This window comes from Callorhinchus milii, unplaced genomic scaffold, assembly GCF_018977255.1.
Source record: "Callorhinchus milii isolate IMCB2004 unplaced genomic scaffold, IMCB_Cmil_1.0 Scaffold6, whole genome shotgun sequence".
Taxonomy (NCBI): domain Eukaryota; kingdom Metazoa; phylum Chordata; class Chondrichthyes; order Chimaeriformes; family Callorhinchidae; genus Callorhinchus; species Callorhinchus milii.
This window is the reverse complement of record NW_024704747.1, coordinates 11,815,722-11,836,748: the sequence shown is the minus strand read 5'-3', so window position 1 is coordinate 11,836,748 and position 21,027 is coordinate 11,815,722. Positions and strand designations below refer to the sequence as shown.

The following is a 21,027-nucleotide window of genomic DNA, read 5'->3' as shown; positions in this document are numbered from 1 at the left end:
TTGTACTGAGCTTCCTTCTTGTAAGTTATCGGATGGAAAGGGAATTCTTCTGATTTTGCAGAATCCCAGGTTCCCTGCTTGCATGAGAGCAGAGGATATGGTAAGCTCTTTAAGATTTAGTATAAGCTACTAGTTTGAGCTGGAAGCTGGCAATATGTTCTTTCCTCAGCCTTCACTTAGACATGTAATCTGTTTTAAAGTTTCTTTCTTCCTCTTGCTAAGATGTGGTTGTGTTTCAGATCCGAACCAGGCACTGCGGCTGTGCCTGGGCAGCACATCAGTAGGCGCTCAATATGGAGCGGTGTCTGCACTTAGCATTAACAGTGACTGCACTCGGCTACTCTGTGGGTTCGCCAAAGGGCAGGTAGGCTGGCTTGTTAGGCTGATTGACATCATACAAGATAATGTTGAGAAATGTAACCTTTTGAAAAATAAACAGTGATTTGAGGAATGTACAAGGATATTGCTTTGTTGTGGAGAAAGATGATGAAGAGAGATTTGGAAATTCCTGTCAAGGTTATGCTGCTTAGTATTGGGTTGAAGAAGTGGAAAGTTTTCAAATGAACTAAAATTGAGTTCTTTAAGGTAAATGTTAGTGCCAAGTTTCTTACAAATATGATGACTGCATTAAGTGTTTTGAGATATTTCCATATGATAAGCCACAATAAAAAGGGAAGTTCTTTCTTACACAAGAGGATGATTTCAGTTTTTTCTATGCCTCATGTAGATTACTATGTGGGACCTGGCGAATGGCAAGCTGTTGAGGACAATAATGGATGCCCACCCACCAGGAACAGCTATCCTGCACATAAAGGTGACTTTGCACCAACAGCTTTTATAAGTATAGAACAATTTTTCTTTATTTAATAACACATTTTATTTTATTAGAGAAATTCAGAATCTGTTATCACAGAGGGTGGGAAATGGCTTTGATACAGCTGGCACTTGGTTTGAAAACTATTGTGAATCTTTTGACCATTAAGGTTAGTTTGAATTATTATGTAGAATAATTTCATTAAAATGGTAATGTAGATTATTGTATGGTTAAGTGGATGTCCATTTTTGCAATCTGTTACTTCCAAGTTAATACTTCAAGTTTTGCCCAAAAGGAAGCAGCCAAACAAAGTTAATTAATGTAATAATTAAATTAAGCCACTAAAACATTTGCTTACGAAAAGCAGTAAATCCTATGAAGCACTTTGAAATATCCTCCCAACGTGAAAGGCATTATATCAAATGAAAAGATTATTTTATTACTTAACCCATTTGGTGGAAGAAAGCAGTAGGTGTCATTGAAATTACATCTGGCTGTTCAGCTGTTTTAAAGTGGGGTGTCTCGGGGTTCTGTGCTGGGACCCCTCCTATTCCTTGTCAAACCTGTTCAAACAACTACCTCCATTTGAAAATTAGTGGAAGATTATATTATACTGTTTTTAAGGCTTTTTAAAGAGTGTGAATTATAGAATCATACAATTATAAAGCACACCTCTCCCCATAGCTCTGTAAACTTGTGCTCCTTAAAGGGAAGATTATTATGAGCAAAGATAACAACCACAATCTCTGAATAAACAGCTGAAGATTCTGTCTGGAAAAAATCAAATAAAACTGGTAGGAGTTGTTGCATACTAATTAATAAATAAGGACTAATTGACTAGGACCAATGGAAGGAGATCAGGAGGGAGAGAAAAGCAGGAAGCAGAGAGAACTGAGGAGAAGGTGTTGGGTGTATCTGGAGACCTAAAATAAAAGAGGGTTCTACACATTGTTGAAAGTGTAACAGGAGTGGAAACAGGAAGTCAGTTGAGGGCAGTGTGGTAGAGACTGATTCACAGCTTGTCCAACTTCATTATTCTCTGTTAAATTGTAATTTTGGCTCCAGTGAAAGTAAGAGGAAAGATTATAGCCAGGGGTTCTTAACTATACTGCAGCATTGATGAGAGCAAGTATTTCATCTTTGGTGTACCTGAGAGACCAACTTCACTACCTCGGTTATATATTCCTGAAGCCAAACTAATTTATTCAACATCACCAGCAGTACAGTACTGGAAATGAACAGCATTTAAACAGGTCACTCGGCCCAACTCATCTTTGCTGGTGTTTCGACTCCACATGAACTTCCACCTAACCATAATCCCCTTCCTTCCTCACCCATACCCCTCTCTACCCCCATTTGTATACATCCATTACCCTCTTTCTTTCTCCCTTATGTCTCTCCCACAAAAATGCACATTATACACATTATTTTTGTGGGCGAAACACTAGAATATATTCTGTGAAGCGCTTTGAGATGTCTCAACAATGTGATCAGGTGCTATATATCCAAAGCAAGGATTATCACTATTAGCATATAGCCCTGAGCAAAGGTTTTATTTTGTGCATTGTAAGGTTGTATATTTTAGTTTGTGAACCCTGAGGTAAAGTTCACACAGAAACCAAACCAAATGTAGTACAATCAATCCAGTTTATTAGTTATGAGAAGTAGCAATATCTAGCCGTTAAAGGGTTAATGCTTATGAATGGGAATACAATTCCCAGCAGATAAATCAATTGATCAAACGGGATCACCATGGAAGAGATGGAAGGAGACTGGCTGGATTTGAGTGCGTTATGGACAGTCTTGACTGGAGAATACAATTTACGGCAGATGAATCAGTTGACAGAACTGGATTGCCGTAGAAGAGATGAGAGGGGACTGACTAGATTAGAGTGCGTTGATCAATAGAGTGCGTTGTGGAAGATCTTCTTGAGATCTGTTGCGGTTAGCTGCTCCTTTCCCCAGCTCTGCTGTTCTTATTTTCCTCTGAACTTGTCTTACTTTATACTCTTCCAAATCTCACCAAAGCTGCATCTGAGAAATCTGTCTCCTGACCTGTTTGATGCCATTCATCACTGATATTCATGAATGCAAACATCTTCCATCCTGACCAGCTTCTGTCTGACCATTTGGTTAAACCATGCATTTTAAAGTCTCAAGAGTAATTAGCACACAGGTCCGAATAGATTGTTTCCACCATTCCTTTTGATCTTTGGCAATCTTTGGAATTCAAAACCATAACTACCCTTATGATTTATACAGTAAACAAATCCACAATGCTTTGCATCTTCTTTGGTTCATTCCACATGAACTGTGAGTTAGCTTACAGAATTAACCAAGCATGTACAACTTCACTTTGTAAATTGAATAGCATTTTGACCAATCATCCATTTCATCTGAAGACTAAGTGATCAATTGTTATTCTGATACCTCTAGAAGTCATGAGCGATGAATATATCCTCTGGGGTTTTTTGCTGGTTCAAAAATGCTTTGGATACATTTCTAAAAGGAAAGAAATAGTCATTGGCGTTGTGTTTCTATGTTAAATATAAATATAAATATTTGTATGTGGATTTGCCTGCTCTTCCTTGGATCGATTCCTGGCAGGTCGAAACGTTAAGCAAGTTTCCTTACTCCACACACCTCTGTTTATCTAGCAGTATGTAGTAACCCGGGTGTTCATTGATTGGCAGATCTATTTTCCAGGGTTAATAATTCCTTTTTTAAAAAAAAATTCGTGACTCAATCCACGACTGTTTGTGGGACAATGCTACCGCATTTTGCCCACAAAATATATAGTGAATTCATTTTACAGTCTATTCAGTGAAGTGCTTTTAGGCGTCTCGAAGATGTGAAAAGCGCTATATCAAATGCAAGGATTATTATTATATCAAATGCAAGGATTTTTGTTATTGGATTGGAGCCTGACACTTTTTTTTGACCAGTATGAAACCTAAGTGATTTTACTCAATTTAATTTTTTCAGTTCACCGATGACCCAACAGTAGCCATATGTAATGACAGTGGAGGCTCGGTGTTTGAACTCACTTTCAAGTAAGTTTGCGGTTTGTGCTTCAGAGGAGATACTTTATATATCTTCATTGATATCTCATGTTATTTAACTTCTAGTACACAGATGTACTGATTGAATTTCTCTCCAATGCTTGGGGCTTCACTATACAATATGAAACAAGTTATCACTGCTGTCAGTTTTCCGAATTTCACCTTTCCAAGAGTCATTCAAAACGTAATAACTTTCCGTAATGACTTGTGTTGAATACTTTATTTTATTTAAAATAAAACAGTAACACACACCTAACATCTCTATGGAGAGAAAAATTAGTCAATGTTTCTGGTCGATAACCTTTTGTCAGAACCTGTGTGCTGTTGCTGACAGTGTCAAAATGTCTCAAAGAACTTCACAGATAATTTCCATCAAGTACAGTGACTGTGCACTTGTGTATTTGTAGGCAAACCAAGCAGCCAATTTACACACAGAAAGTTTCCCACAAATAGCCATGAAATGAACTATAATTTATCTGGAGGATTGTTGTCAAACGCACAAGACCAAATTCCCTTTTCTCTTTCAATAATGCCATGGGATCTTTAATGTCCTTTGAACAGGCGGACAGGACCTTGTTTTAACAACTCGTGTTGAAAACAACATCTACAACAATATAGCACTTTCCTAATTCTTCACTGGAGCGTCAGACTAAACTGTGATCTTGAAGTCCTATTATGGGAGATTCTTGAACCACATACCCTTCACGTGTGCTATCCTGCAGAGCAGAAAGATGTCCTGCTCTGAAACTTTTGCCAGTGATGTGCTTGACCTGCTTTAGAGATGCACTTACTTAATGATGTTCCTTCGACTTCTTTCCTTCTCTAACACCATGCAACTTCTTAGGTCTTTTTTGAAACTTTAACTTCTAGCTAACTTGGAACTATTATATGTCAGCCTGTTTCAGCTGATAGCATTCTCGCCTCTGGATCAAGCACCACATTGTTTGAGCAAAGAAATAATAATAATAATAATAATCCTTGCATTTGATATAGCGCTTTTCACGTCGGGAGGACGTCCCAAAGCGCTTCACAGAATATACTGTAAAGTGAATTGACTGTATATTTGTGGGCGAACGCGGCAGCCAATTGCGCACAGCAATGTCCCACAAACAGTCGTAGATTGAAAATGACCAATTTATTATTGTTTTTGGTTTTGGAGGGATTATTATTAGGTGTGTGGAGTAAGGAAACTTGCCCAAGGTTTCGCCCTCTGCCTGGAATTGAACTCAGGACTCTCGCTTGCAAAGCAAGTGCTCTAACCACTGAGCTACAGGACTCCAAGTGCTCCAAGAAAGTGCTGCATTGTCAGAGATATCAAGCTTCAAATTGGATCTTAAACCGTGATCCTGTCAGTCTTTTCAGATGGACGTTAGTCCATGGCATAATAAGAATGGAGTTTCTCCTTTTGTCCTGATCAGTAATTTTCTAGATAAAAATTAGTCATTCACATTGTGGTAATTTGTAGGACTGCTGTGTGCAAATTGTGCTTACAATTAGACAAATCTTTAAAAAGTAGTGCACAGGTAAAGAAGGTAATCAGAAAGGCTAATACAATGTCGGCATTTATCACAAGGGGGCTGGAATACAATAATTAAATGATATTACAGTTGTATAAAATTCCTGATTGGCTCCTGATTGACTCGCGCCAGCGCCTCTGCACCACAGGCTCTGGCAGCGTCAACCTCCATGGTTGCACACTTCAACACACCAAGCCAGTCAGGAATCTAGGTGTCTTGTTCGACCCTCAACTGTCTTTTCTTCCCCACATCCAAGCCATGACCCCACTCTGCCTTCCCTCACCTCCGTAACATCACCCGACTTCGCTACTACCTCACCCCTCAGGCCGCTGAAAATCTTGTTCATGCCTTCATCACCTCCAGGCTCGACTATGCAAACGCCCTGCTTGTCGGCCTTCCCAACTCCTCCCTCCACAGACTGCAGATAATCCAGAACTCTGCAGCCCGTGTCCTCTCCCACACCAAACTCCGTGAGCCCATCTCCCCCACTCTCGCCCAACTCCACTGGCTCCTTATCCTTCAGAGGATCCAGTTCAAGATCCTGGTCCTCACATACAAAGCCCTCCATGGCCTCACCCCACCCTACCTCCGCGACCTCCTAACCCTCAACCAACCTGCCCGTTCCCTCCGCTCAGCCGGCTCCAGCCGGCTTCATGTCCCCCGACCCACCCGCCCCACCATTGGCAGGAGAGCCTTCAGCCACTCTGCCCCCAACCTCTGGAATTCCATTCCCCAATCACTCCGCCTCACCCCCTTCTTAGCCTCCTTCAAGTCCCGCCTCAAGACCCTCCTCTTCAACCATGCAATCGGCCACCCCCCTTCCCCTCCTCTCCCTTCTCACGCCCTGAACCCAGCTCGGGTCTGAAATGCTGTACACCGTCCAGTGCCTTGGGACATCCTCTCGACGTGAAAGGGGCTGTACAAATGTAATCTTGTTGTTGTATAAAATGGTGTGCAGTATTGGGTCAGTGCAGGCAGAGTCAGTTGAAGAATTTAAAAGGCAAATAGGTAGAAGGGAATGTGGAAAGAGCGCAGGGAGGTGGAATTAAGTTTTCCATCGGCCACAGTCTTGGAAAGTGGTGGGAAAGGCTTGATGGGCCAAATCGCCTCTTCCTTTTCCTGTGTTCCTAAATATACAGTCACTCAACTTTACAAATTTGGTGAAGTGCTTTGGCACATTATAAGCACTATATCAAATACAAAAGTGATTATTATTATTTTTTCTTTAGAACAGTTATCTGGGAACAGTATCTCAGAAGTTGCATTGTAACGAAGCATGAAAAGATTGCTGACCTCTGGACCTTTAGATTATTATCATGTCACTTCCTGTGCATTGCGCGCACACACTGTGTTCAAGAAAGTCACTTCCTTTACAAAATGACAAGTTTCCTGCTCATAGTTCAAGTGATGCTCCCTGAGTACAGTGCAAATGTGCAATGCGCAGGAGTAATAGCAGCTACCTGATAACCTGCAGATTGCCTGTGTTTTAATGGGAAGCCAACTAGTCATTGCCAGAAGAGAGGTGAAGTCTACAATATAAAAGGAGAGGTTTCCACGACTGTTCCAAGATTGTTGCTGCAGCCGACTTTGAGCTGAATACAAAGTTGTAAACATCCACCAAACCCTGAAGAAAAAAAATTATAAATTGAACCAAATAATCAAGAAATCTAACATGATGAATTCTTGAGCAAGCGAAATGGGAAAACAGAGTGTTTCTGAATTTTGTTCTGCTTTCTGTCACAGGAGAGTGATGGGAACGAGGACGTGTGAGTCTCGCTGTTTGTTCAGCGGAGCCAAAGGAGAGGTTTGCTGCATTCAACCCTTACTAGTAAAGGCAGAGCTGAGAGATCATCCGATTACACAATATGGACTATTGGCAATGGCTTCTTTAACAAAGGTATGCATTTCTTTTAGCTTTTTTTCACCTTTGTCCCTGGTCTCCCAAGCCAAGCACTAACTGTGTTCTCTATGAAATGGCCACTTGGAAGTGCAAGGCAGGTGATGTCCCTCTGAGCCTGAAAGAAAAGCAGAAGTATAAGTCAAAAAATATTTTTAGTGAGTAAGAAGTTCATTTGGGTTTAGTGAATTGCTTCCACCCTTTCCCACAGGATCAAGTGCGGGGCGGTATGATACATTCCATGGAAATGCAGTGCCAGTTGTTATTATAGTTGCCACCATCACATAAGGTAAACAGGGTCCTCAAAGGTTTTGGAACAAAGATCATTGGTTGCCCAGCCTCTCCTCTAGTGCCACAAAATAAACATCATCACTCCCATCGCAGTAGATTTAGGTAAAACTAAGGAATAAGTAACTTGAGAACATTTTCCAGAGTCAAGCTGATGTGATTTGACTACAGCTTCTTTCATCATGCTTAAATATAGAAACAAACAAACAGAAGTACGCCATGCAGCCCCCTGAAGCCTGTTCCGCCATTCTATAAGATCATTGCTGATCTGTACCTCAATTCTAATTACCTCCCCTTGCCTCATATCCTTTGATACCCTGACCTAACATATATTTATCCACAAATAAATGCAAAAGTGTTCCCAGTGATCACTGTGGTTATGTATCTATCCACCTCAGTCTTGAAAATATGAATGGATCCAAAATTCACAACCTTTTGGGGTAGAGAGTTCCAGGTTTCCACTACCCTTTACATGAAAAACTACCTGCTGATTTTACTCCTAAATGACCTAGCTCTAATTTTAAGATTATGTACCTCTTGTTCTGGATGCTCCCACCAGAGGAAATAATTTCTCTGTATCTGCCCTATCAAATCCCTTGATTATTTTAAAAACCTCAATCAGATCACTCCTCAACCTTCTAAATTCAAGGCAATAGAGATCAAGTTTATTCAGCCTGTCCTCATAAGTCACTGGTGAATGTGCACTGCACCCCATCCAGAGCCAATATATGATTCCTGAGATACGATGCCCAAAACTGAATGCAATACTCCAGAAGGATAATTTCCTCTCCTTTATATTCCAGCCCCCTTGAGATAAAGACCAACATCCCATTAGCCTTTTTGATAACTTGGAGTCCTGTAGGTCAGTGGTTAGAGCACTCGCCTCACAAGCGAGAGACAATTCCCTGATTCAGTTCCCGGCAAGGTGAAATGTTGGGCAAGTTTCCTTACTTCAAACGCCATTGTTTACCTAGCAGTAAGTAGGAGCCCGGTTGTTAGTTGATTGGCGGATTGCTTTTCCGGGGGTAATAATTCCTTCAAAAAAAATAATAATCAATTTGTCACTTCAATCCTTGATTGTTTGTGGGACACTGCTGTGTGTAATTGGCTGCTGCATTTTACCCGCAAAATATACAGTCAATTCAGTTTACAGTATATTCTGCAAAGCGCTTTGGGACGTCTCAAAGATGTGATAAGGTGCTATATCAAATGCAAGGATTATTATTATTAACTTTTTGTACCTGTGAGCTAGTTATTAGTTTTTTAGTGATTTGTGTATGTGGATACCCAAATCCTTTTGCACCTCCACAGTTCTCAGTTGTTCACGAAGTAGAAAATATTTTGTTTGCTCTTTTTGGATCCATAGTGGATGACCTCAAATTTCCCCATATTGAATTCCATCTGCCACAGGTTTGCCCACTCACTTAATATGTCTAAGTCCCTTTGTAACTTCCTGTTCCCATCTACACAATTTACTGTGCCTCCTAACTTTGTGTCACCTGCAAATTTGGATATAAAACTCTATTCCTTCATCCAAGTCATTCATGAAAAGCTGAGGCCCCTATAGAACACCACTTATCATGTCCCGCCAATTAAAGAAAAGTCCTTTTATTCCTACTCTGTGTTTCCGCCTCCCAAACAATTACCAAGCCACATCGCAAGGTTACCTCCATGCGGTTTTATTTCTGATAATAACCTCTTGTGCGGAACTTTATAAAATGCCTTCTGGATGTCCATGTAGACGACATCAATAGACACTCTTAACCACCATGTTAGTGACATTTCCTCCCCTGCTTCTTTTAATACCCTAGGATGGAATCCATCAGTTCCTGGAGATTAGTCCAGTTGTATTTATATTAAGTCTATTTAGTACTTCACGATGGCTTATTTTTAGGTTCCCTTGTACCACTGGTATTCTGTCCTCTTCCTCTACTGGGAAAATGAAACCAAAGTATTCATTCAACAAGCCTGCCATTTCCTTATTTTCCATTATAATCTCACCTACATCTGTCTTTAATGGTCTCACATTCCTCTTTACCACTCTTTCTCTTAATATATTTATAAAAACGTTTCCTGTTGCCCTTCATACCCCTTGCACATTTTTTCTCATATTCCCTTTTTGCACTTATTATTTTCTTTGTATCTCTTTTTTGCTTTTTGTAGCTCTCCCATTTTGCTGGATTTTCTTGCATTCATCTAAGACTCTTACCTCACTTGTCAACCAAGTGGAGGTTTTGTGTTTTAGGGGTATGTACTGGTGTTGTGTTGTACCAAATTCTTCTTTGAATACTTCCCACTGTATGTCCTTGGGTTTACCCTTTAACAGTTCAGCCCAGTTTACCGTAGTTAATTAATTTCTCATCCCTTCCAACGGTTGCCTTAATTAAATTTAAAATCTTGATTTGCGACTCTCCCTTCTCTCCCTCAAGCCTTATATCAAGTTTAATCATATTATGGTTACAATTTGCAAGATGCTCCCTTACCATCAGATTGTTAACTAATTCTGGTTCGTTGCCCATCATCAAATCTAGTATGGCATATTCCCTTGTTGGTTCTAAAACATTTTGTTCCAGAAAAGGAGGCAAGGGAGGGGGCAAGGCGGAGGGAGAGACTGGGATAGAGTTCCAGAGGGTGGGGGAAGAGAGACTGAAGGCCCGGGCGCCTGCCAATGTTGCAGCAGGCAAGACGTGGGACATGATGCCCACTGAGCAGAGGGAGCAGACAAGTTGGTAGGGGGTTAGGATCTCGTAGAAGTAGGGAGGAGCAAGGCCATGGCGCGCTTTGAACATGCGAACCAGGATCTTGAACTGTATCTTCTGAGTGATGGAAAGTCAGTGGAGTTGGGCGAGGATGGAAGTGATAGGGTCCCGGAGCCTGGTGTAGGAGAGGACACGACTGGAGAGTTCTGGATGATCTGCAGCCTGTGGAGGTTAGGAGGTGGGGAGGCCGACAATCAGGGAGTTTGCGTAGTTGAGCCTGGATATGATGAACATGTGGATGAGGGTCTCGGCGGCCTGCAGTGAGAGACAGGGGCGGAGGTGGGGAAAAGCAGAACGGGTCATGGCACGGATGTGCGTGATGAAAGACAATTGAGGGTTGAACAGGACGCCGAAGTTCTGTATTGGCTCTGAGGTGTAGACCAGATCCATGACGGGTGATGCTGTCAGCGCCCAAAATATGGAAGCACTGAAGGGGAGCCAAGCAGGAGGGCCTTGGTCTTGTTGACATTCTGTTGACGGAAGTGGTCCTGGAATCAAGAATGGAGGCAGAGAGATAGAATTGGGTGTGATTCTTGCGACGGTTCTCACACCTAATGTAAACCGACAAAGTGTTTCCCGCGTAGTGAACTAGATGGCCTCTGTGTTCGATCCTTCTCTGTGAGTGCAAGTTCCCTATTCTAAAGTGTAAATTCACTAACTATTAACGAGAGTCAACACGACGACAGGTACTGCCAGTGCTTTATAATTATAGCAAAGGAAAGCTTCTGTCAGAGTCCTTCGCAGACTGACTGGAGTGGGCTCAACCTGTGTATGTAAATCTTCTCCCTTCTGATTTATACAGAGACTGCCTTACTCTATGTTAAATCTGAAAAGGTTTGCAACATTGAATAGTAATCCCGAACGCACTATACTATACTAGCAGCCTTTTAACACATTTTTTTCTGTTGTTAACTATCTTGACCCAGAGTGTATGAGAGATAACTTTCTAGAGCAGCATGCCAAGGAACCAACTAGGGGACAGGCCATCCTAGACCTTGTTTTGTGTAACGAAACAGGACTAGTTGGCAGTGTGGGTATTAAGAATCCTCTAGGGCAGAGTGATCCAAATATGATCGAATTCTGCATTAAGTTAGAGAGGGATATAGTTAAATCCGAGGCAAGTATTCTGAATTTAAATAGGGCTAATTTTGTAGGTATGAGGAAAGATTTAGGTAAAATAGACTGGAGAATAAGATTAAGAGGTAAAAATGTAGACCAATAGTGGCAAATATTTAAGGATGTAGTGCAAAATTCTCAGCGGTCGCATATTGTGGAGTCCTGTAGCTCAGTGGTTAGAGCACTCGCTTTGCAAGTGAGAGACCTGAGTTCAATTCCAGACAGGGCGAAACCTTGGGCAAGTTTCCTTACTCCACACGCCTAATAATAATCCCTCCAAAATCCAAAAACAATAATAAATTGGTCATTTTCAATCTACGACTGTTTGTGGGACATTGCTGTGCGCAATTGGCTGCCGCGTTCGCCCACAAATATACAGTCAATTCACTTTACAGTCTATTCTGTGAAGCGCTTTGGGACGTCCTCCCGACGTGAAAAGCGCTATATCAAATGCAAGGATTATTATTATTATTATTATTATATTCCGTTGCGGAATAAGAGTACCACAGGGAAAGCAATTTGTCTGTGGCTAACTAGAGCAGTTAGGGAAAGCATCAAATTAATAGAAAAGCGGCAAATCTGAAGATTGGGAGAGTTTTAGAAACCAGCAAAATAAAACTAAAAAACTCATTAAGAGTCAGAAAAAGGAGTATGAGGGTAAGCTAGCGAGGAACATTAAGTCTGATTGTAAAAGGTTTTACAAATATATTAAGAGGAATAGGCTAGTGAGGGTAAATGTAGGTCCACTTCAGTCAGAGACAGGAGAAGTTGTAATGGGGGACAAGGACATGGCAGAGTCCCTAAATGGGTACTTTGCATCTGTCTTCACCCGAGAAGACACAACAAGACTGCCAACAATAGAGATGCACCAAGGGGATAAGGACAGGGAGCAACATAGGGAAATTTTCTTTGTAGAGAATTGGTGCTCGGGAAACTGTTAGCACTAAAAAGTGACAAATCCCCTGGTCCGGATGGCTTGCATCCCAGGGTTTTAAAAGAGGGAGCTCATGAGATAGTGGAGGCCTTGTGTCTGATCTTCCAAAATTCCTTGGATTCTGGAACAGTCCCCATGGATTGGAAGATCGCAAATGTCACACCACTATTTAAAAAAGGTGGAAAGGAAAAGATGGGGAACTATAGGCCAGTTAGTCTCACATCAATCATAGGAAAATTTTAGAATTGTTGATTAAGGATCTGGTAGTGCGGTATTTAGGGGAACACAATATAATTAGGCCAAGTCAACATGGCTTTACAAAAGGGAAGTCATGTTTGACAAATCTTACAAAGTTTTTTGAGGATATTTTCAGTAAACTAGATAAGGGTGAATCAGTGTATGTAGTCTATTTGGACTTCCAGAAGGCATTTGATAAGGTATCGCATAGAAGGTTAGTCCAAAAGATAAGGGCCCATGGAATTGGGGGGAGCATATTAACGTGGATTGGGGAATGGTTAACGGGTAGGAAACAAAGAGTAGGGGTAAACGGGTCCTTTTCAGATTGACGGGATGTGACTAGTGGAGTGCCACAAGGATCAGTCCTTGGGCCTCAGCTATTTACCATCTACATCAATGATCTAGATGAGGACATCGAAGTTAATATATCTAAATTCGCGGATGACACAAAACTAAGAGGAAGTGTCAACACAGAGGACGACATTAAAAATTAAGGTACAGCAAAGAAGGCAAGATTCTGGTGGGAGTTGTCTACCACACCTACCCTCCTCGATCTTTCTTCTCCACAACTCCCTCTCCTCCATCCTTGACTCCTTTGCCCGCCTCATGTCATGAACCGCCTCCTACTCCTGTAAATCCCCCAGATACACCAGCCGCCTCCGATCCCTCAAGGCAAAAGTTTCCTAGGAAAATTGTACTCCTTATACCCAGGTCATTTATATAGATCCAAAACAGCAGTGGTCCCAATACTGACCCCTGGGGGACACCACTGCACACTTCCCTCCCGTCAGAAAAACACCTGTTCATCACCACTCTCTGCTTTCTGTCTCACTCTTATGTGCTGGAGTGTCTCTGACTCGCACTCCAACTCAAAGACTGACTCTGAGTGACTCAAGACATAGGCATTTCCCACAGATTTGATTATCTGAGACAGTCTCACTAACCACAAATTCCACATTCTGCAGTCTCGACACAGTGTGCCTGTGCTGCCATTTGTTAGAGAGCACTAATTTATTTACCTTTCCATTTGTTTATTATTTATTACTTGTTTATACCTTCATCACTTCCAGGCTCAACTACGCAAACACCCTGCTTGTCGGCCTTCCCAACTCCTCCCTCCACAGGCTGAAGATAATCCAGAACTCTGCAGCCGTTGTCCTCTCCCACACCAAAGTCCTCTACTCCATCTTCTCCTTTACCTTCCTTGCCCTGCCTCCCACCTCGCTGTTAGCCCTTAAAAGCCTCTCCCTCCCAACATGCCCAAGTTCTGATGAAGGGTCGTGGACCCGAAACGTTGACTCACTTTCCTTTCTCCATAGATGCTGCCTGACCTGCTGAGTGTTCCCAGTGACTTCTGTTTTTGTTTCCAGATTTCCAGCATCTGCAGTATTTTGGGTTTATTTAAAATGAAATAGTCTGGGGATGGCTACAACTAATGATCTGATTGGGCAACCATTGATATTTGTTCCAAGACCTTTGAAAACCCTATGTACCTTATGTGATGGTGAACACAGACAACCAAAACTCAGTGGGCTTGCAACTAGTACTGCATTTCCATGAATGCATACATTAATGGGCTACTAATGTGTGTCATACCGCTCCACACTTGATACTGCGGAAAAGGGTGGAAGCAATTCACTGCAATGAAAGTGTGTGCGTGTAGGATGCATTCCAGAATACTGTTAAAATCGACTTGTATTTGCACAGCACCCTTCATGCAAGGACAGTGTCTTGAAGCGCAAACACAATTCACCACTGAATTTCTTTATATTTCATGCTCCCTCTACACTTCAAAAGAAATCGGCGGCTTTTGGTAGAGTAACTATGTGAAGTCCTATGGCTTTCCATTGTCAAATTAGGATGTCACCTCATTTTAAAAGAAAAGTCCATGAGGTTGACTAGATATGATCCACCCCTTACAAATCCCACTGCTATTTATTATTTCCATTTTGCTTCTAATAATTTATTCCACATTTTTCAAATATTACGGTCAGGTTGATGACTTTATCTTTGCTGGGTATGAATGAGACAGAGCTGATGGAATACACCGGGGGAAACAGACTGATGGACAACAAATGAACTCTGCACCATTCTTACAAACTATTTGCTGTCACTTCAGACCAGCACAATGTACAAACCAGTTGACAAGACAATTGTCTTAATGGAACTATTATTGCCAGGATGATTTCAATCAGTTTATTAAAATTTCATCAAACAGGGTGGTCGAATTCCCATGCTGTATGAGGCTGTACTGATGAGGAGGGTCTTGATGGTCTGGGCTTCTGCCTTTAATATATATTTATATAATAAATAATCCTTGCATTTAATATGGCGCCTTTTTACATTGTCGAGATGTCTCGAAGCGCTTCACAGGAATTATTGTAAAGTCAAGGGATGACTGTCTTTTGTGGGCAAAAGGCAGCAACCAGTTTGCTCACAGCAATATCCCACAAACAGCATACATCAACAGCAACAACTTGGATTAATATAGCGCCCTCTACGCCGGACGGCGTCTCAGCATAGGTGAGGGACTAATTTTATTTGGGGTATTGTTGGCAAGGACACCGCGAGAGAGAAACACCCTTTTTTGAATAGTGCCAAGGGATCCTTAACGTATACTTGAACAGGCAGATAGGACCTCAGTTTCATTCGAAGGACGGCATCTCTAACAATGCAGGTATTGGATTGTCAGCTTAGACTCTTTGATTGATTTGGAGTCCTGACTTTTCAATCAAGGTGATTATATTCACCCATAAAACTCTATGGTATATCCTGTGAAGGGTTTTGTGATGTCCTCTTGACGTGAAAGACGCTGTATATATCAAATGCAAGCATTATTATAATTGTTGTGGACTGATCTCTGAAGGACAGTTTTCAGGATTGCAGGGATCAGAGACAGTAATGAAGCTATTCTTCTTCATGACCATTAGTTTCATAGTACAATGATGAACAAATTTAGGTGAGGCTGATCATTTTTATCTATGGAGCATTATTAGCTGGGTCTAGATATTGGAGGAGAATGAACACTATTAAGCGGTGATTAATTGAATTCCTTAATTAATAAATGGAGAGTGGATACTCAGTTCGATCGCGAGCAAGCCTTGCAGACCCACTGAAATGTGGTGGTCTCAGTCGACTGGTTCCTGACACAGGCAGGTCCACTGTATTCCACAAAGCTCTCGCGTAATGCTCTTTGGAATTGGTCCGTATTACACCTGCATGTTTAAAACTAATAATGCCAATGGGTTGATTTAACATGGAACAACAATGCCCTTGTTTTTAAGGTATTGGTGATTGGATTGAAGCCCTCTCTTAAAGTCTGGCTGACATTTCCATATGGAAAGGTAAGTGCATTATACGCTGACATAAAACATCCACCTGAACGTGGATGTGTTTTTTGTCTTTTCTGCAACGGAGACCTGTCTCAAATAAGGGCAGGAATGGAAGCTGAATATTTCTGCCTACAATGTATCTAGGAGGGACAGGGAAGGAAAAAATGGAGGGCTGGGAGTTGGCAATATTGATTAAAGACATGGTTACGGCCCTGGAAAGGGATGATGTGCTAGAAGGTCCTGAAACAGAATCTATTTAGAGTTAAGGAGCAGAAAAAGAGCTGTTACTCTTTTGGTGTATACTATAGACCATCAAATAGTGGGAAAGAGATAAAGGAGCAAATCTGCAAGCAAATTTCAGAAAGATGCAAAACCAATAGAGTAGTGATAATGGGAGACTTCAATTATTCATAGACTGGCAAAATGACAGTTTAAAGGGCAAGGAGGGGGAAGGATTCCTGAAATGTATGCAGGATAACTTTCTGGATCAGTATGTTTCCAGCCCAACGAGGAAGGAAGCAGTGCTGGATCTAGTTCTGGGGAATCAAGTTCTGAATCTAGTTCTGGGTAAGTGGAGCAGGTTTCAGTAGGAGAGCATCTGGACACCAGTGATCACAACATTGTTAGGTTTAGAGTACTTATGGAAAGGGCCAAGGAACAATCAAAGATGACGATACTCAACTGGAAGAGGGATAATTTCAGTGAGTTAAAAAGGAACCTAGCCAAGGTGGACTGGAAAGAAAGATTGGCAGGTAAAACAGCTTTCAAGGAGGAGATAGTTCGGGAACAGAACAAATACATTCCCACAGAAGAGTAAAATGTTAGTCAAAGGTAGGGTGGGGCCAATTAGGGACCAAAAAGGAAATGGCATCAGAGAGCATGGCTGACGTACTGAATGAGTACTTTGCATCTGTCTTCACAAAAGAAGAGGATACAGCCAATGCCGGAATATCACAAAAGGTAGAGAAATTGGATACGATAAGAATAAACAGAGACAAGGTACTAGGAAGGTTGACAGTGCTCAAGGTAGATAAGTCACCCGGTACGGACGGGATACATCCTAGGTTAATAAGGGAAGTAAGAGTGGAAATAACGGAGGCTCTGGCCGCAACGTTTCAATCCTCCTTGGACAACAAGGTTGTGCCGAGGGACTGGAGGGTTGCCCTGTACAAAATGAGCAGCAGGATAATTCCGGGAACTGCAGGCCAGTCAGCCTAATGTCAGTAGTGGGGAAACTTCTAGAGACTGTAATCCGGGACAAAATTAACTTTCACTTAGAAAAATATGGGTTAATAAAGGACAGTCAACACAGATTTGTTAAAGGCAAATCATGTCTTAACAAACCTGATGTTTTTTTGACGAAGTATCGGAGCTGATGGGTGAAAGTAGTGCAGTTGATGTAGTTTTATTTTCAAAAGGCGTTTGATGAAGTGCCACGTAAGAGACTTGTAAGCAAAATAGAAGCCCATGGTATTAAAGAGACAGTGACAGCATGGAGACAGAACTGGTTGTGAGACAGATAGCAGAGCGTGGTGGTGAACAATTGTTTTTTCTGAGTGGAGGGAAGTCTGCAGTGGTGTCCCCCAGGGGTCAGTATTAGGACCACTACGTTTTTTTGATCTATATAAATAACCTGGACTTGGGTATAGGGAGTACAATTTCCAAGCTTGCAGATGATACTAAGCTAGGAAAAGTAGTAAATAGTGAGGAGGATAGTAGCAAGAGGACATAAACAGACTGGTAAAATGGGCAGACATGTGGCAGATGAAGTTTAATGTGGAGAAATGTGAAGTGATGAGGATGAGGGAGGGAGAATGAGGAGAGGCAATATAAGCTGATGGTACAATCTTAAAGGGGGTGAAGGAACAGAGAGACCTGGGGGTTCATATAAGTACATCTTTGAAGGGGCAGGACAGGTAGATAAAGCTGTTAAAAAAAGCATACGGATACTTGGCTTTATAAATAGGGGCATAGAATACAAATGTCAGGAAGTTATGATGAATGTTTATAAAACACTGTTTAGGCCTCAGCTAGAGACTGTTCAGTTCTGGACATCACACTTTAGGGAGGATGTCAAGGCATTTGGAGATTTACCAGGTTGGTACCAGGAATGAGGAGTTCAGTTATGAGGAGAGGATAGAGAAGCTAGGATTATTCTCCTTGTCGCAGAGAAGGTTAAGAGGAGAGTTAATAGATCAACAACAACAAAATTATATTTGTATAGCGCCTTTCACGTCAGGAGGACATCTCAAGGCGCTGAACAGTCAGTGTTTCGGCCCCGAACTGGGGCTCGTGATTGGGGATGGTTGAGGGCAGGGGGGGGAAGCAGGGTAATCAAAAGCATGGTCAAAGAGTAGGGTCTTGAGTTGGGTCTTGTAGGAAGCAAGTGAGAGGGCCAGATGGAGAGACTATGGGATGGAGTTCAAGAGGGTGGAGTTAGAGTGGCAGAAGGCCTGCTCGCCAATGGTGGGACGGGCGAGGCGGGGGATGTGAAGGAGGCTGAGCAGATGGAGCGGGCAGGATGGTAGGGGTTTGGGAGGTCGCAGAGAAGTTTTCAAAATTATGACTGGATTCAATAGGGTGAACAAGCAGAAACTTTCCACTGGCGGGTTGGTTGGTAACCCGAGGACACTGATTTAAAATAGTTGTTAAAAGAAACAGAGGGGAGATGAGGAGAAATGTTTTCACACAGTGAGTTATTTGGATCTGGAATGCATTGCCTGAAAGGGTGATGGAAGCCGATTCAACAACAGCTTTTAAGAGAGAAGTTGATAATTATTTGGGGACGACGAGTTTGCAGGGTTTTGGGGAGAGAGTGGGGGAGTGGGATTGATTTGGATAGCTCTTTTCAAAGAGCCGACACAGACACAATGGGCCAAATGGCCTCCTTCTGTGCTGTATAATTCTATGATTCTAATTGTGTGTCGCTGCACCACGATTAGAGGAGCAGGAGGCTTGCTCTCCAGACTCTCTACCAGTGTTTGGAGGTACATGAGAACCTTGCAGGGAATGGTGTCCCCTTTTTGCTGTCTCTTCCTCCCTTTCTATAACTCTGGTCAGGAACCAATCCACAGCTGTTCGAGGGACAGTGCTGTGCGCAATTGGCTGCCACGTTTCACCTACAGTCAGTTCACTTTTCAGGACATTCTGTGAAAGCGCTTTGAGACGTTTCAATGACATGACAAAGTTATAATTATCACTTCACAAACCACATTGTTTGCCCCAATATTTTAATTCTGCTGTAGTCCAAGTATCTCATTCTTTTTGATGTGAAACAAATGGCATAAAATTGGCTCTCTGTTTTGCCAGTATAATAACAATATAATAATCCTTGCATTTGATATAGCACCTTGCCGTATCAAAGCGCCTTACAGAATTTTACTGTAAATTGCAGTAACTATTTGTAGGTGAACACAGCAGCCTGTGAAACACCAATGTTCGACAAACAGCCATGAAAGGAATGACCAATTCTATCTCCGGGATTCTTGGCCAGGAGAAACTCCCTTCTCTTTACCAATAATGCCTTGGGATCTTTATCGTCCACCTGAACAGGAAGGTGGAACCTTGGTTTAAGCGCCTCCTCTGATGGACTGCATGATGATAATGCAGAAATCCCCACCCCCGCACTGCACTGGAGTGTCACCATAGACTGTGAGTTCAAAGTCCCAACGTCGGGCTTGAACTCATAAGCTGCTGACTCAGAGGTGACAGTGCTCCACACTATATGTACATGTTCGAGTTATGGGTGCTTCAGATTTCAGACAAAGTAATAGTGCTCTTGTGCGGCCAATTCAATCAGTCCAGCTCAGCCAAGGGGATATTATTCAATTACCCAAATGGATTAAAAACAATGAAAAGTATTTTTGTTTGCTAGGCTCAGTTAGTAGTACTTTTGTCTTTGAGTCAGAGGATATGAGTCCAAGATACACATCAGGAATTGAGCTCACGGCTTAGGTTAATAGTCTAGTTGAAGACTGGAGAGTGCTGCATTGTCATGGATGCCATTCTTCGGTTGCAAAGTTAAACTGAGTCGCTATCTGCCTGATCGCAGTGGATGTGTAAAGATCTCATGACTTTATTTGAAAAGAGAAGGGAGTTTCTCCTAGTGTCCTGCCCAACATATCTTTACATTAATTTGTTATTTATTTTATGGCATTTGTGGGACCATGCTGGTTGCAAAATGGTCTGCCACATTTACCTATAATATAAGGCATTGCACTTAGGAAGAGTTACTGGGAAGTACTTTGCGATGCTTTGATATATAAGGTTCCATAAAAATTCTAGTTTTTTTTATTCCTTCTCTCTTACCTCTTACCCCTCCCCCCCTGCTTTTTTCTTCTCTATTTCTTTCTTTCTCTTGTTTTTGCCCTTTTCCCAGGTTCAGGTTCACTTAATGTTGCTTCCACAATGTGAACAGTGTGATACAGAATTGTAAGCACATCCCTCAGATGACTTCCAGCCCACAGCAACCAATACCTCCTCCGCATCGCAGAATCTTAAGATAATAATCCAACACTAACTAATGTTGATTTTGAGTGCAGAAACAACAGGTTATGTGGTATAAACAAACTGTACCCTGCAGGCAGCAGGCTTCCAAACCCCAGTAAAAATATGTGGAACCTCACAACTTCACAGCCTTCACATATCTTCACTTCCTATGTTAGTAAACTGTGACACATTGGGAACTGTTTTCTTATTGCAAAATGTTGTAGTTCTGTCAATTCTGCCTTATTAATGTTGGACACTTGTTTTTCTTCTTTATTCTCGATGGTCCCAGACAAATCCAGCAAGCGTTCCCCTTTTATCCTGGCATTTCATTGCAGTGCAGAACGCAGTGACTCCCATGCTCGCCTTTTGTAGAGGAGGCACCATCCACTTTCTTCTGGTATGATGCCTGCAATTAATGATTTAAGGATTTACGTGAAGTGCTTTTATTAAATTAATTAATATTAAATTATTATTAAATGTATTAAATTAAGCATGTATCTTAATTGTGTATCACAGTAAAATAAAAGCTTTGATTAATGAGATGTTTCTTGTATGTGACACATAACAACAACAACTACTTTGA

The 21,027-nt window shown here is 41.8% G+C and overlaps 1 protein-coding gene across 3 annotated transcripts in view; it reads left to right on the top strand.

Moving 5' to 3' along the window:
• The window catches only part of vps8 (VPS8 subunit of CORVET complex), a 327,260-nt gene that overhangs the window by 25,195 nt on the left and 281,038 nt on the right, over positions 1–21,027 (top strand). For all 3 annotated transcript variants that reach the window (XM_007907675.1, XM_042336096.1, XM_042336095.1), the window contains 6 exons: positions 240–364; positions 728–814; positions 3,800–3,867; positions 7,137–7,290; positions 15,909–15,968; positions 20,734–20,841. In XM_007907675.1, coding sequence (XP_007905866.1) covers positions 240–364; positions 728–814; positions 3,800–3,867; positions 7,137–7,290; positions 15,909–15,968; positions 20,734–20,841 — 602 coding nt within the window. The remainder of the gene's footprint in view (positions 1–239; positions 365–727; positions 815–3,799; positions 3,868–7,136; positions 7,291–15,908; positions 15,969–20,733; positions 20,842–21,027) is intronic.